Genomic DNA, 12,514 nt, shown 5'->3' with positions numbered 1-12,514 from the left:
GCTTTAAAATGCACACAGCTCTCTGCTCTGAACCTATCAATCTATTTGCAAACTATTTGCAAATTCCTGATCATCTGTTACATATTTCTCTCCCATTTCATTTTTTAACTCTTCATTGAACCATTATTCAGTTCTTACCAAATGTGGAACTGAGTGGGAATTTATTTATGTATTTATGATTTGGTAACTTCAGCAGGAAAAAATGGAAAAAACGTAAAAAAAAGAAAAAAAAAAAAGAAAATATACTTTTAACACTATTAACCTAAAACAAGACCTGAATGGATTTGGAAACTAAAGATGCACTTAGAGGCTTCTAGATACAGAGGGTGGAAAATAATATGAAAAAAAGAATCATCAGTTGTTCAAAGGAAATAAGTTTAGGAAGCGTATATGTTTCATTTAAGCATTGTGTTGGCTGCTTAGATTAATATATGCATTTCTTTTTAAAGAAGCACAGAGGCTTATATTGATTTTTTAAAATTTATTTATCCCTTTCTACATTAATTCATTTTTTTAATCTATGTATAAAATTAAACTTTGTATGATCACTTAATTCAAAACAATTTTATAAGCAAATTTTATGGTCAGAATATTATCTTCCATTGAGCAACACCAGACAAAAAAAAGAGCAAATAAATAAATAAATTAATAAAAAAAAAAAGAGAAGGAAATCAGTTTCTCTATCTTTGTATTTGTACACATTTCAAATCAAAAGTTGTGTATTGACGAAATCCTCCTCCTCAGCAGCAACATCCCTCCCTTAAAAACACGCATCATCCAAACAATGACGCGTAAAAGGACGCAGTTGAGATGATGAATTGAACGCGTTTCCTGCTGCGCCGTCGTTCCTCATCAATCATATCTGAGACATCACACACATTCTCATAAGCTGGGCGTGATAAAAAAAACCTCCAGTGGCCTTTATGAGAGAGAGGGGACGGTAGGCAACGCATTGTGTGTCACCTGAAACATATCACCACAGCTGTATTATTTTTAATATTGATATATAATGTAAATATTTGTTCTTTTTATACATGAGACGTTGAATTCTGCAGGAATGCACTAGAAAAACGATCTAGAAATAATTAAAAAAATCCTAAATTATGTGTGTTTACCCTTAATCTGAGTAAATTAGATAGTTTGCCAATGGAATTAGTACTTTACTCTTAAAATAGGATAATTAGATAAAATGCACTTGAAATAAGACAATGCAATTGTGTTTTTCTTATTTTAAAAGTAAATTGTCTTGTTCCATTGGCAAAATGTCTCTTTTTCCCCTCCTCAATCCAAGAACAAATGCACTTATTTTAAGAAAAAAAATTCGATTATTATTATTTTTTTTCCAGTGTAGCTATGAGTCAATCAGGAGCTGCAGATGAAAGCAGAGGAGATAATCGTTATCAAGTTGGTACATAAAACTGTGACACCTGAAGAGGCTCATCAGCTTGTTACACCTCTAAGAAATAAACAAACTAGAATCCAGATAAAATTAGGATATCTCTATAATTTTTTTATTAATAATAATCATTATTATAATTATAGTCATTATAGGCTGATAATAATTTAATTTTATAGTGTTTTTTTTTTTTTTTTAAGTACAGTAGGCCCATTTATCCAAGTTTAGGGAAAGACTATTCGCAGTTCAGACCCAATCTGGCTGTCTTTGTCCAGTTTATAGGCCCAATGGTCAGCTAGTGTGATAAGGCAATTAGATTAGAGAGCTGCATGTCTTCCCAGACAGCAGGCACGGAGGGCCTCAGCGCGGATAAAGAGAGGAGACAGGGCGGCGTCCTGCCACTTCTCCTCCTCCTCACGTTTCCCTGCGGACCCGCGTGTCAGACTAGAAGCACACTTTTGACATCTCTCCGAAAGAAAACACCTCATTCATCAACAAGAAGTGAGAGAGAGAGAGAGAAAAAAGCCCTGAGAGGTGACGGAGAGAGACTGCTGCCGCCTCTCTAAAAACTGCCAACTGAAAGTGATTTGAATTAGTTGGATTTACAGACACTGATTAAATCTTAGTCCCGCACCCCCCCATCAAAAAGAAAACAATAATTATATAAAACACAGACAAAAGGACTAAACCAGAGCGGTCGGATGGAATAAAAAACAAAAAAACAACAAAAAAAACCCAGACTATATTATTTATATGGGATTCAGTAGCACACAGAAAAACAAACAGCAGTGTAGAAATGGCCTCTATTTATGCGCTCAATAGCAGGAACATTACAATAAATGCACTTCTACCTTATAACAATATCCTCTATTAAACAGACTACAGTTTTGGTTAGATTTATTTCTGCTGTAGTTAAAAAAAAAAGATAGGATCTTCCAGTAGTTGTGTTCCAGCATGAACAGTGTGTCTAATAAAAAGACAGCAGCAGTAGCCCATGGATATGTCAAACAATAAAGGGTCATTTGTTATCCTTATTCTTGTGTAATTACTAAATCTACAATGGTTATAAGGATTGTAAGGCCTCAGGTAGAATAACACCAGAGCCCCACTTCCTGATAAGCATCATTATGTTTTTTTGCTCCCCATTTATATATGTTTATTGTTGCATTCTGTATTGAAATCTACTGGGTTTTTTTTTTTTTTTTTTTAGACATTTCTCAAATATTTCCTTCAACATCACTTAAAGGTCCCCCCCCAAAATATGATTTCAGAACCAATGGTTTTATGAAGGCGCCTGACTTTCATTTCAAAGTTGGGAGTGGCGGCCTAGTGGTTAGGGCTTGGAATCTTGAGGTTGTGGGTTCGAGTCCCACCAACACAGACTGCCACTCTGGGTCCCTGAGCAAGACCCTTAACCCCACACTGCTCTCCAAAAAGATGGGTTAAATGTAGAAGTAAATGCCTCAAATGTGAGGTGAATAAAGTTACATTTTTATTATTATTGGTAATAAATCTCAAATAAGACAGCAGGCTCTGGTCATCCTATGTCAGAGCCCCAATCCTTCTATTATCAAGCAACCCCCCCAACAAAGTCACTGTATCTCTAAAATGTTTTATATTTGCCCTTGCCATTGGTGTTAAAAAAATAAAAATAAAATAAAAACTCTAAAGATTTAGAGATTTTTCTTTCTCTAAGATTTCCAATTCTCTTGGACGCTTCAGAAAAGCAGGGGAATCTGAACAGCCGCATTGTTCACATATACATCAGGCTGACTCTGTTTGGACATATTAGAACACATCTGAAAAACTTTGCAACTTCCTTAGACCTTCTGCTACCACTAAGAAATAAGACAGTAGACAGTGACATGTGGGCTAGATGTAGCCAGAGAAAGGAGAACCGTCTTACTTTATGCAGCTTAGAAAACATTTTACAATAAATCAGCAAATAATCTTTTCCTGGGATTTCTTGAGAAAGCCTCTGTAATATAGACTTCCTGCAAGTCAGCTTGTTTATTATTAAGATTATTATGCAATATTATAAATATATAATAACAGTAATAAATTAGATAAAATAAAGCATTTATTAACCATAGTAGCCTAGTTTTATATATAAATATTTATTAATAGCTCTGCTGACAAGCTCGTGCTTACTTATGTGTTCCCCAACGCGCACCTGAAAACACCTGTAAATGAAGACAATGATTTAATTGACACCTCGTCACCTTTTTCCCTTTTCATCTCCTGTTTTGATCACTTCACTCATCATCACAATGTATATTCGGGCTGAGCGAATCATCGCGGCTCAAAGCGGCAGAAAGCTGAGCAGTTTGTGCATCCTGAAAAGCTGCTGGCAAAGAGTGGCCCCACTGAAATAAACCAATTATGAGTTATTGATCAATGTCGGTTTACAAAAGAGGGGAAACCAATAAAGGATTTTATAGATTATCTTTGGTTTCTAAACGATAGATAGATAGAAGTAGGGAGATTATTATATTATATTATTATTATACACTGCGAAAACAATCTAGAAATAAGTAGAAATGTCTCAAATCAAGTGTATTTTCCCTACTTTTAGTAGTTAAATGGGATGATTTGCGAATGGAATGATATTTTTACTATTGAAATAAGATAATTAGATAATATATACTTGTAATTAGACAATGCAGTTTTTTCCTATTTTAAATGTAAATTGTTTTGTTATATTGGCAAAGTGTCTCACTTTACCTCCTCAATTCAAGAACAAATGCACTTAGTTTAAGAAAAAACTACTTATTTAGATTTCATTTTTTGCAGTGCACGAATGATTTAAATATGGTTCAACTAGCTCTACTAAAATGTATCTAATTATTTAAAAGTAATCACATTTCTCAGATTTTCTTTCATTAAATCAAGTTTGATCTATGTGTTGATGCTGCAGCACTTTGAACATCTGCATCTAAGTTTAAAAAACACAATAAACCAAATTAAATTAAATAGTTACCGGTTTTGACCAGACTTTACATGACAATGTAATTAAAAGGTCTATCGTCGTTTAAAGCTGTTGATGAGACTGAAACGTAGTAAATAAAGGAGCCCATTCCAGCTTCAACTTCTCTCTGATTGCGTGTTGAAATCAAAGTTTCTAGTTGCGATCGGGTTTCCCTTTGATTGGAGGGGCTCTCTCAGGCTGGCACCCCCACAGAGCTCCCTGTGCAAGCCGCCCCTGATTGGTCCTCGCTCTGCCTCCTCTCCACCCAGTCAGAGCTCCCAGTCCCCAGCTGGCCCCTGATTGGCCCCGTGGCTGCGGCCGCTGCGCTCCAGGCGCCTCCTCTCATAAACCCAGTCAGAGCTCACTGACGCTTCCCGTTACTCCCAGGAGAAGAAGCAGCAGAAACCAACGCAAAGCGCACAGCTGGGAAACTCCTGCGACTTTATGGCAATCAACTAAAAGGTACAAACTGTTTTTTTTACTTTCTTTTTTTTTCATCCTTCTTTTTCAGTCTTCTTAATGGGATTCAATCGAGTTGTTAAACGCAGCGGGAATGAAGTGGTTATTTCGGGGGTTTCGTTTTATCGCTCACCCCTTATCTCTTTTAGGGTCTTATCAAACGGTTATCTCTTTTGCTGTGAAGACATATTGCATTTTGTTTCCTATCTGTGGTGTCTGTAAGCTTGCGCGTTGGTGGGAGTGGAGCTTTTTGACAAGGGCGCTTTATGAAAGCATGGCACTCTTTGGATGGATAATCATTTAGATTCATGGTTTCCTTAAAGCTTTTTTTTTTTTTTCTTGCAGGGTAGTCGGCCCTCTGATAGTTATTTTTTATTACTCTGATTGTGTATGGAAAGTGCTCCTGGATGGACCTGGGGGAAAACAGCTGGTCCATGGTCAAGCGAGAAGTTTCCAGCAGCCCAGGCTCGCCGGCCGAGCAGAGCTACCTGCCCGCTGACAGCAGCAGGAGGGACGGGACCACGCCTCCGAGTGAGCTGGACGTGCTGGGCCACCGCCGCCCGGACAGGTCGCTTCACTCCTACCTTCATTTCGGACACCACGGCAACGCCACGAGCACCGGCGAGGACATCCCGCTGTTTACGGACTTGGATCAAGGGAGCAAGCTCGTCCTCTCCGCCGGAGCGCACAAGACAAGCCTGCTGGTGGACCCCGCAGACATGTACCAAACTTTGGCCATCGCCGCCGCCCAGAGCCAGACTGGATATGATTCTTCCTCCGGTGGTTACATGCACTCCAGCCCTAACTCCCCGGTCTACGTCCCCAGCTCCAGGGTAAACCCGATGATCTCCAGCCTCTCCTATCTGCAGGCTGGCGGCTCTGCGCAATCCGCGCACGGCGTCTCCAGCCACTCTGTTTGGTCGCAGTCCAACCCGGAGAGCCCATCGTCCTACAGCGCCGGGAGCCCTCACACCACCAGCCGGTTCCACTACCCCCCTAGTCCGCCTATGAACAACGGGACCCCCAGGGACAGTAGCTACACAAACACGCTGAATGTGGGCAGCAGGGACCAGTACGGCCTCTCCCGGCCCCTCAGTGGGACCTATCCGAACCCATACTCCCCTTATGTGACACCGCAGCTACCCTCACCTTGGACCGGGGGACCTTTTGATAACACCATGCTGCACACTTTGCAAAGCAGGGGAGCGCCCTTGATTAGAGGTCCAAACGGAGGTAAGAACAAAAGAAGCGCAAAAGGCGACGCATGAAGTGGAATTAAATAATTATTTAAATTACAAAACATCATTTGAGTTGTCAAAATTGTTTAAATGAGGCTAAAGAGGTTTAAAGATGCGAGTGCATTCACATATAATTTTGCACATAGGAACACCTTCAAAAAACGTTCAAAGGGGATGACCAAATGGTGACTACAGCACATTTTGGGGATTTAAGGACTTGTTCATAATATTCTAAAATAGTTGTGGTTGCAAGTGACACGTAGCCGACATAAACATCTAAAAATTAATTAATTAAAAATACTTATAATTGAGAAATCAAATAAGATATAAATATTACAACTTATTCGGTTTATTTATATATAAATATATATATATATGCCAGTCGTTCACAATAAATAAGCACATTATTGGACAGGAAAGTTTAAATTCATGCATGTCGGTAATATTTGCTGGACTGCTCAACAGATTTATAGAGGTGGCCTCCTAGATCCCCTCATTGGCGGCCCTCCTGACTGCTCTAATAATAATAATAATGATGATAATAATTAAATTAATTAATAAAAATGCGAATGTCAAAATAAAAAAAAAATAACAACCAGCAATCAACACAGACTAAATTGCTTTTACAGGTTCTATAACTCCTACATTTTTACTTTATACATGTCTACTATTATAGAATAAAAAATTGCCCGACTATTAAAAAAAAAAAAAAAAAAGCTCTAAAATTAAATGTCTGGGGAAAAAAAATCACATATGATAAATGTGTTTTATTTTTAATTTTTTTGACCAAATGCGTTTGTGCTCAGTTTCAGATATCCTGGAGGACATGGCGGAGAGTAGGGAATGCGTGAACTGCGGCTCCATCTCCACGCCGCTGTGGAGGCGCGACGGCACGGGCCACTTTCTCTGCAACGCCTGCGGCCTCTACAGCAAAATGAATGGGCTGAGCCGACCATTAATTAAACCACAGAAAAGGACGGTAAGGAGACAGATAGATAGGGGCACCGCCTGAGCGCTCAATTTCCTGCCTAATTGTCCCGAACAATTCCTGGAGGTCATAGTGAATGATGAAAGGAAAAAAGCCTACTTATCAGTTCATGTTTTAACCCCCAGTCTTTGTCAAAAAAGATAAAATGTTTGAACATTTATTCCTAAAATAAACGATTAGGTTGAACTGGTCACCATCATGTTAAAATGATCAAGTGGATGCATAATTTATAATTTACCAAGAAAAAAGCTGTCCAATCCTAATCTCAAAATTATTATTTTAAACCACGCACAAGCTCAATACTTTTTCTTCTTAATCCAGAAATATAATTTTATATTTTTTTAAGCACAGCATGTTTAACAATTTAAACTTTTAGACAAATACTTCCTAGTTCCATTAAGCAGTGTTTTCACAGCCCATTTTTATCTCCTGCTAAAGTAACATGCTGTTAAAAGACGTCCACTTAAAAAGGGAAATCACAATAGAATTATATATATTTTTAAAAAGAAATGATCTTTTAATGACTGATGTGTGATTTTAATGGAGGGTGGTATTTTTTTAAACAACTTAAGACCAAATATTTTTCTTACACTGCAAAAAATTTAAAATCTAAAAGAGTAATTTTTTCTTAAAATAAATACATTTAGTCTTGAATTGAAGAGGTAAGTGAGACACTTTGCCAATGGAACAAGAGAATTTACATTAAAATAAGAAAAAGCAACTGCATTGTCTTATTACAAGTGCATATTATCTAATCATCTTATTTTAAGAGTGAAAATACTCATTCCATTATCAAATCATCCCATTAACCTACTGAAACTTGATCTAAGAAATGTTTTACTTATATCTAATGATTACTTTACTTATATCTAAGATTTTATTTCCTATTCGCTCAAACAGTCAACCTCCAGAAGAATCGGCCTCTCCTGCGCAAACTGTCAGACAAGCACAACGACCTTGTGGCGCAGGAATGCAGAAGGAGAACCAGTATGTAACGCATGTGGCCTCTACACTAAGCTACACGGGGTGAGTTCATTTTATTTCAACATTCCTGCTGACAATCCCTTAATCAAACCCCTTGATTTAAATGAGATTTCCCTCTTTCACCATGTAGGTACCTCGGCCGCTCGCCATGAAGAAAGAGGGGATCCAGACACGAAAAAGAAAACCTAAAACTTTAAATAAAACCAAAGGATCTTCAGGTGAGATTTGTTGCCCTGTCTGGCATCTGCCCTAAATTGCATCAATGTAATAATCGTTGTTTCCGTGACAGGCACCAACAACTCTGTCTCCATGACTCCCACATCCACCTCCTCATCCAATTCTGAAGACTGCTCCAAAACAAGCTCTCCCTCTGCACAAGTCTCAGGGGTAAGATTCATTTTTATAATTTTCCCTTCCTGACAGCTTAAAGACAAACTGGGAAGTGTTCAATAGACCCTCAGTAGATCCTGCAATTAGGTCCCATGAAATATTGGATAGTAACCTAAGGAGATGTTCATTATAATTCTGGGAGAAACAGGCACCCTCATTTTGCTTTTATATATTTTTTTTCACCAAAAATTGGTCTCAAAAATTAACTTCATGTTAAAAAAGAATATAGTCCAGGGTATAAATTGAGGAATTAATGTTTTTTTCCTTATACATTTTCTGAAGCCAAAAAGGCTTTAAATTTCTCTCTTTTTTAAGAAATAGTATTACATTTTTATAAATCTCCAAATTATTTGAAGAACGAGTGCTTGGAAGATCCCTGTTAATATTTGTTATGACAAATGCCCCCCTCCACACTGAAAGTCTTTTCCTCTGGCAGTAAGGTACCATGGGTGGGGAGCCATATAATTTATATTTAAAAAAAAAATGCCAAGGATAATGAATCATGGTTGCCCTACATTGACAGGACAGATTTGCTCCTTGAAAAGGGACATAGTAAGATATTTCTATATTTCATATTCGACTCTATCAAATAAAGCTGGGATAAGATACATTTATTCAGACAAAAATAGGACAGGTCACAGCAGCGATCTACAACAGCAGAAAAATAACTATATAGGATAGAAAACTAGATACTAGTTCAGTCATACTGGCTAATAATTATCAGGGCATGAGAGGTTTTAATGCTCACAATATAATATTCTTTGATAGATTCTTAAATATTTTGTTACTTTTCTCATTTCCTGATGTGCTTTTCCCAAGTAGTTTAATACATGCAAAATAACTTCCACCATGTCTGTTTTTTACAGGAAACACAGTTTAATAGGGTTCTATCGCTAATCCAAATTACATGTGTACTGTCAGAAACTATTGGCTAAACGAAAAAGTAGAAGCATAATAGCAGTAGTCATTGCTATGGTAGTGTCCTAAAATAGCCATTAGAAATACAGGGATTAAGGTAAAATATCTGTGAAATAAAGTGTCTTTTCAAAAGGTCGTATTTGTTTTGATTTGCTTAAAAATTATATAAAGTTACTGGGACTGATACTAAAATTTAGAGGATATATTTTTTTAGATTAGGATTTATTTTTCAGAAGTTCACAGGTTTTTCTGTAAAATCCATCAGGATTATATCAGATAGAGTTTGCCACATTGATAGCAGCATAGTCAGTTTTTTGTATCCGTTGTGCAATTTCCATAGTAAAACATCATTCATTTAATGAATAAGCAGTCTCTCATCCTAAGAATAAGTTTCGTTCAATCATGCGTCTAAATGATAAATAAGACACTGATTTTTATTTTAAGTGGGTCACGTCCATTTTTACTTTCTTTCCTCTCAGGTTTTAATTTTGTTCTTTGAAATCAATTCTCCTTATTTTGCATTCTTTTGTTCAGTTTATAAATGCCAGTTCATATTGTCATCAATTTAGATACACACAAAACAGAAGTAGCAGTTTTATTCCAGCTGTATTTAATATGAATCTACATGGTGAGAAAGCAATAGCCATCACACAGAGGGGGCATATAATTTTGTAACCTAAACTAGCAGAATCTATATAGCATGATATGGTTTATTTAGTAATTTACTTCTACTTTACTCTGCAGTGTTTAACTTCTCTTGTAATTAATGTACCAATTGCTGATTGAATTACAGTTAAAATAAAGCCTTCACTATACTAGAGTCAGTTAGGTATAATAATGAAACCAAAGAAGAGGTCTTTGTGGATCTTGGAATGAACATTTATTCATGGCTTGGACACTGAAGAAGTTGGGTCAATCTTGCCTGTTTGCTTTATGCAAAAATCCTTTATAATTACCAGATAAAACAATAAACAAGATAAAAGTTTAACAAGTTCTTTAATTACCGTTAGGCTAATTTGAGAATGACAATTTACAGTATTTGAATATAAAACTACAATAGAATTGTTGTGTTTCAGTGTTTTGAGTTTAAGATATTGCATTAAGTAAGTCGTGTAAATGTATTAAGTAAAAACTATAAATGTATTCAAACTAGCCAACTACAGTACAGGTTCTGCAGCATAAGCAAATGTAAACATTTATATAAATCACAGCTTATAAAAATAAGATAATGAGGGAAGATCTTGTTTTATAAATTAGCAATTAGATATTTAGACATGAATTATGCACAGGCTACTTGCAGGATCTGTTCTGTAAAGTGTTCCTCAGCAGTAGTTTTCTGTATCTTCAGCACATATTATAACATTTGCTTTAAATAGAAGACAGAAAAACACAAAAAAGAAACACTTTGTATACTGAACTTTCTCATCATCAAAAAAATCTAGAAGGGTAACATAATTCCAAAAGATGTTCCTGGCTGACATTTGTTTGCTTCTCTTGCAGGTCACTTCGTCCGTCCTGCCTGGCTCAGGGGAAGCAACCGGCTCAGGCTCAGTGGTGAAATACCCGGGACAGGACAGCCTGTACACCAGTGTGGGTTTGACCCAGCCGTCAGATGTAGCTTCGGTGAGGGGGGAACCCTGGTGCCCTATGGCTTTAGCCTAAACACTCAAAGTTTTGTGCGTGTGTGTGTGGACAAAAATCCATGACCTCTCCTGTTATGTCTGGACACTACGATGTGGATATATCTGGAGGATAGTGTTTGCCCCCCTCCATTTCCGAATGCCCCCCCCCCCACCCCAGCCGATGCAAAAAGAATCCAACACGGAGGGAAAATGCGGGCTAGACAAGCACCAGTCAGAGTTTAACCTTGATCCATGCATGGAATATCTGGGATTGGTGCTGGCATTTTGCAGTCAGTGGCAATGTCATGGTGAACAATCAGTCAGGTGGCGTGCACTGGATGGTTTTTAAGCCCGTTGTTCACTCTGATCTCTACTGCCAGTGGTTTTGTAAAGAAAAAAAAAAGCCATCCTGTAAATAACGGATCTCCCCTCCGCAGAAAACACTGCTGATTGGACAAGAGTGCTTGATGAAGCAATGAGGACGTTTAGATTGTTGTTCTTTTTTTTTTTCTCCCCACAACTGGAATCATGCCGTAAGTGCTGAGATGACTTTGATGAATCAAAATAAAAAATATATATATATTTATAAATCTCCAAATGTTGAGAATGTGGCTATGATTGTTAATAAAGATATCAATATAGAGCAGATGTTAAACCATTCTGATGTCTTTTTTTTATTATTATTTTGTTGAAGTGTTGTTGAATCTGCACGTGTTTTCCACTGAGAGCTCTTACTGCTTGTATTGAAAGTAGTTTGGTAAAAACAGGGTATAAGTGTCAGTGTTTTCTTTCTTTAATCATTTTCTTCATAACATGCAAATTATTGCTTCCTTCTTGTTTTATACATTAAAACATTGTCAGAACTAGGGATGAGTAAGGTACTATTCTTAAAAGATGTTTGCATGCTACAGGATGATGTGTTTGAACAAACCTTAGCCAGTATATCAGAACGGCTTCACTACCTGACTTACCATAAACTTTACGTATTTTACTATCCCAGCATGTAATGTTTTGTCCTTTTTCAACATAAAATTAGATTAAAGTGGAGTGTACGGTCTCTGCTTTAATACTTCATGTTAAATTGATTTGATTAATCACTGTAATGATTTTAAAATGGACTATTAGGGGATTATGTGCTTTGTTTTGGCGGAGCAAAATGACTGGGATCCAGAGTCAGCCTAAAGCATTCGTGTATGAAGTAAATGTGGGGGGCTTTGAACTTTTTTGTGCAAATGAATGTAGCCGGACCGCTTTCCTAAGTAAAATATATTGCAGCTGTTTTTAAGCTTCACCAACATTCCACATAACTGCAGAAATTATTAACAAAATTTAGAACATGGTAGCTAAAAGGAACCCAAATCCATTTCTGTTAAGGGACGGTTCCATGCGCCCTGAAACAGCCCTGCACCGCCTCTGCTGGAGTTGACCGCCCGATAAATTCTTGAGTTCTTTGTCATGTTTTGGAACTTATTTTTAAAGAAAAAGTAAATCTAATCAACTCCAAAGAGACTGAAACTTGGAAGCAGTTTTATGAATTTAATGTTGGCTTCT

At 37.2% G+C, this 12,514-nt stretch overlaps 1 protein-coding gene across 2 annotated transcripts; it reads left to right on the top strand.

Annotated features, from left to right (window-relative positions):
* The first annotated feature begins 4,667 nt into the window (after positions 1-4,667).
* Positions 4,668-11,618, top strand: gata6 (GATA binding protein 6). Of its 2 annotated transcripts, none has more exons than XM_038301597.1 (7): positions 4,668-4,826; positions 5,169-6,056; positions 6,868-7,040; positions 7,950-8,075; positions 8,164-8,251; positions 8,323-8,420; positions 10,842-11,618. In XM_038301597.1, the coding sequence occupies exons 2-7, from the start codon at positions 5,231-5,233 to the stop codon at positions 11,001-11,003; spliced, it is 1,473 nt and encodes a 490-aa protein (XP_038157525.1). In that variant the 5' UTR covers positions 4,668-4,826; positions 5,169-5,230; the 3' UTR covers positions 11,004-11,618. The 2 variants fall into 2 exon arrangements, with proteins under 2 accessions (XP_038157525.1, XP_038157526.1); XM_038301598.1 differs by having other exon boundaries at positions 4,708-4,826; positions 5,222-6,056.
* Positions 11,619-12,514: the final 896 nt, after the last annotated feature.

Source organism: Cyprinodon tularosa, unplaced genomic scaffold (genome assembly GCF_016077235.1).
Source record: "Cyprinodon tularosa strain WSP-4 unplaced genomic scaffold, ASM1607723v1 ctg47, whole genome shotgun sequence".
Lineage (NCBI taxonomy): Eukaryota > Metazoa > Chordata > Actinopteri > Cyprinodontiformes > Cyprinodontidae > Cyprinodon > Cyprinodon tularosa.
This window is presented reverse-complemented; position numbering and strand designations above follow the sequence as displayed.

Excerpts from the sequence above, each read along its gene's own strand:
- gata6 (XM_038301597.1), top strand. The coding sequence starts at position 5,231 with ATGGACCTGGGGGAAAACAGCTGGTCCATGGTCAAGCGAGAAGTTTCC. Across the intron at positions 8,076-8,163 it reads TCTACACTAAGCTACACGGG|GTACCTCGGCCGCTCGCCAT; the intron begins GTGAGTTCATTT and ends TTCACCATGTAG. Across the intron at positions 8,421-10,841 it reads CCTCTGCACAAGTCTCAGGG|GTCACTTCGTCCGTCCTGCC; the intron begins GTAAGATTCATT and ends CTTCTCTTGCAG.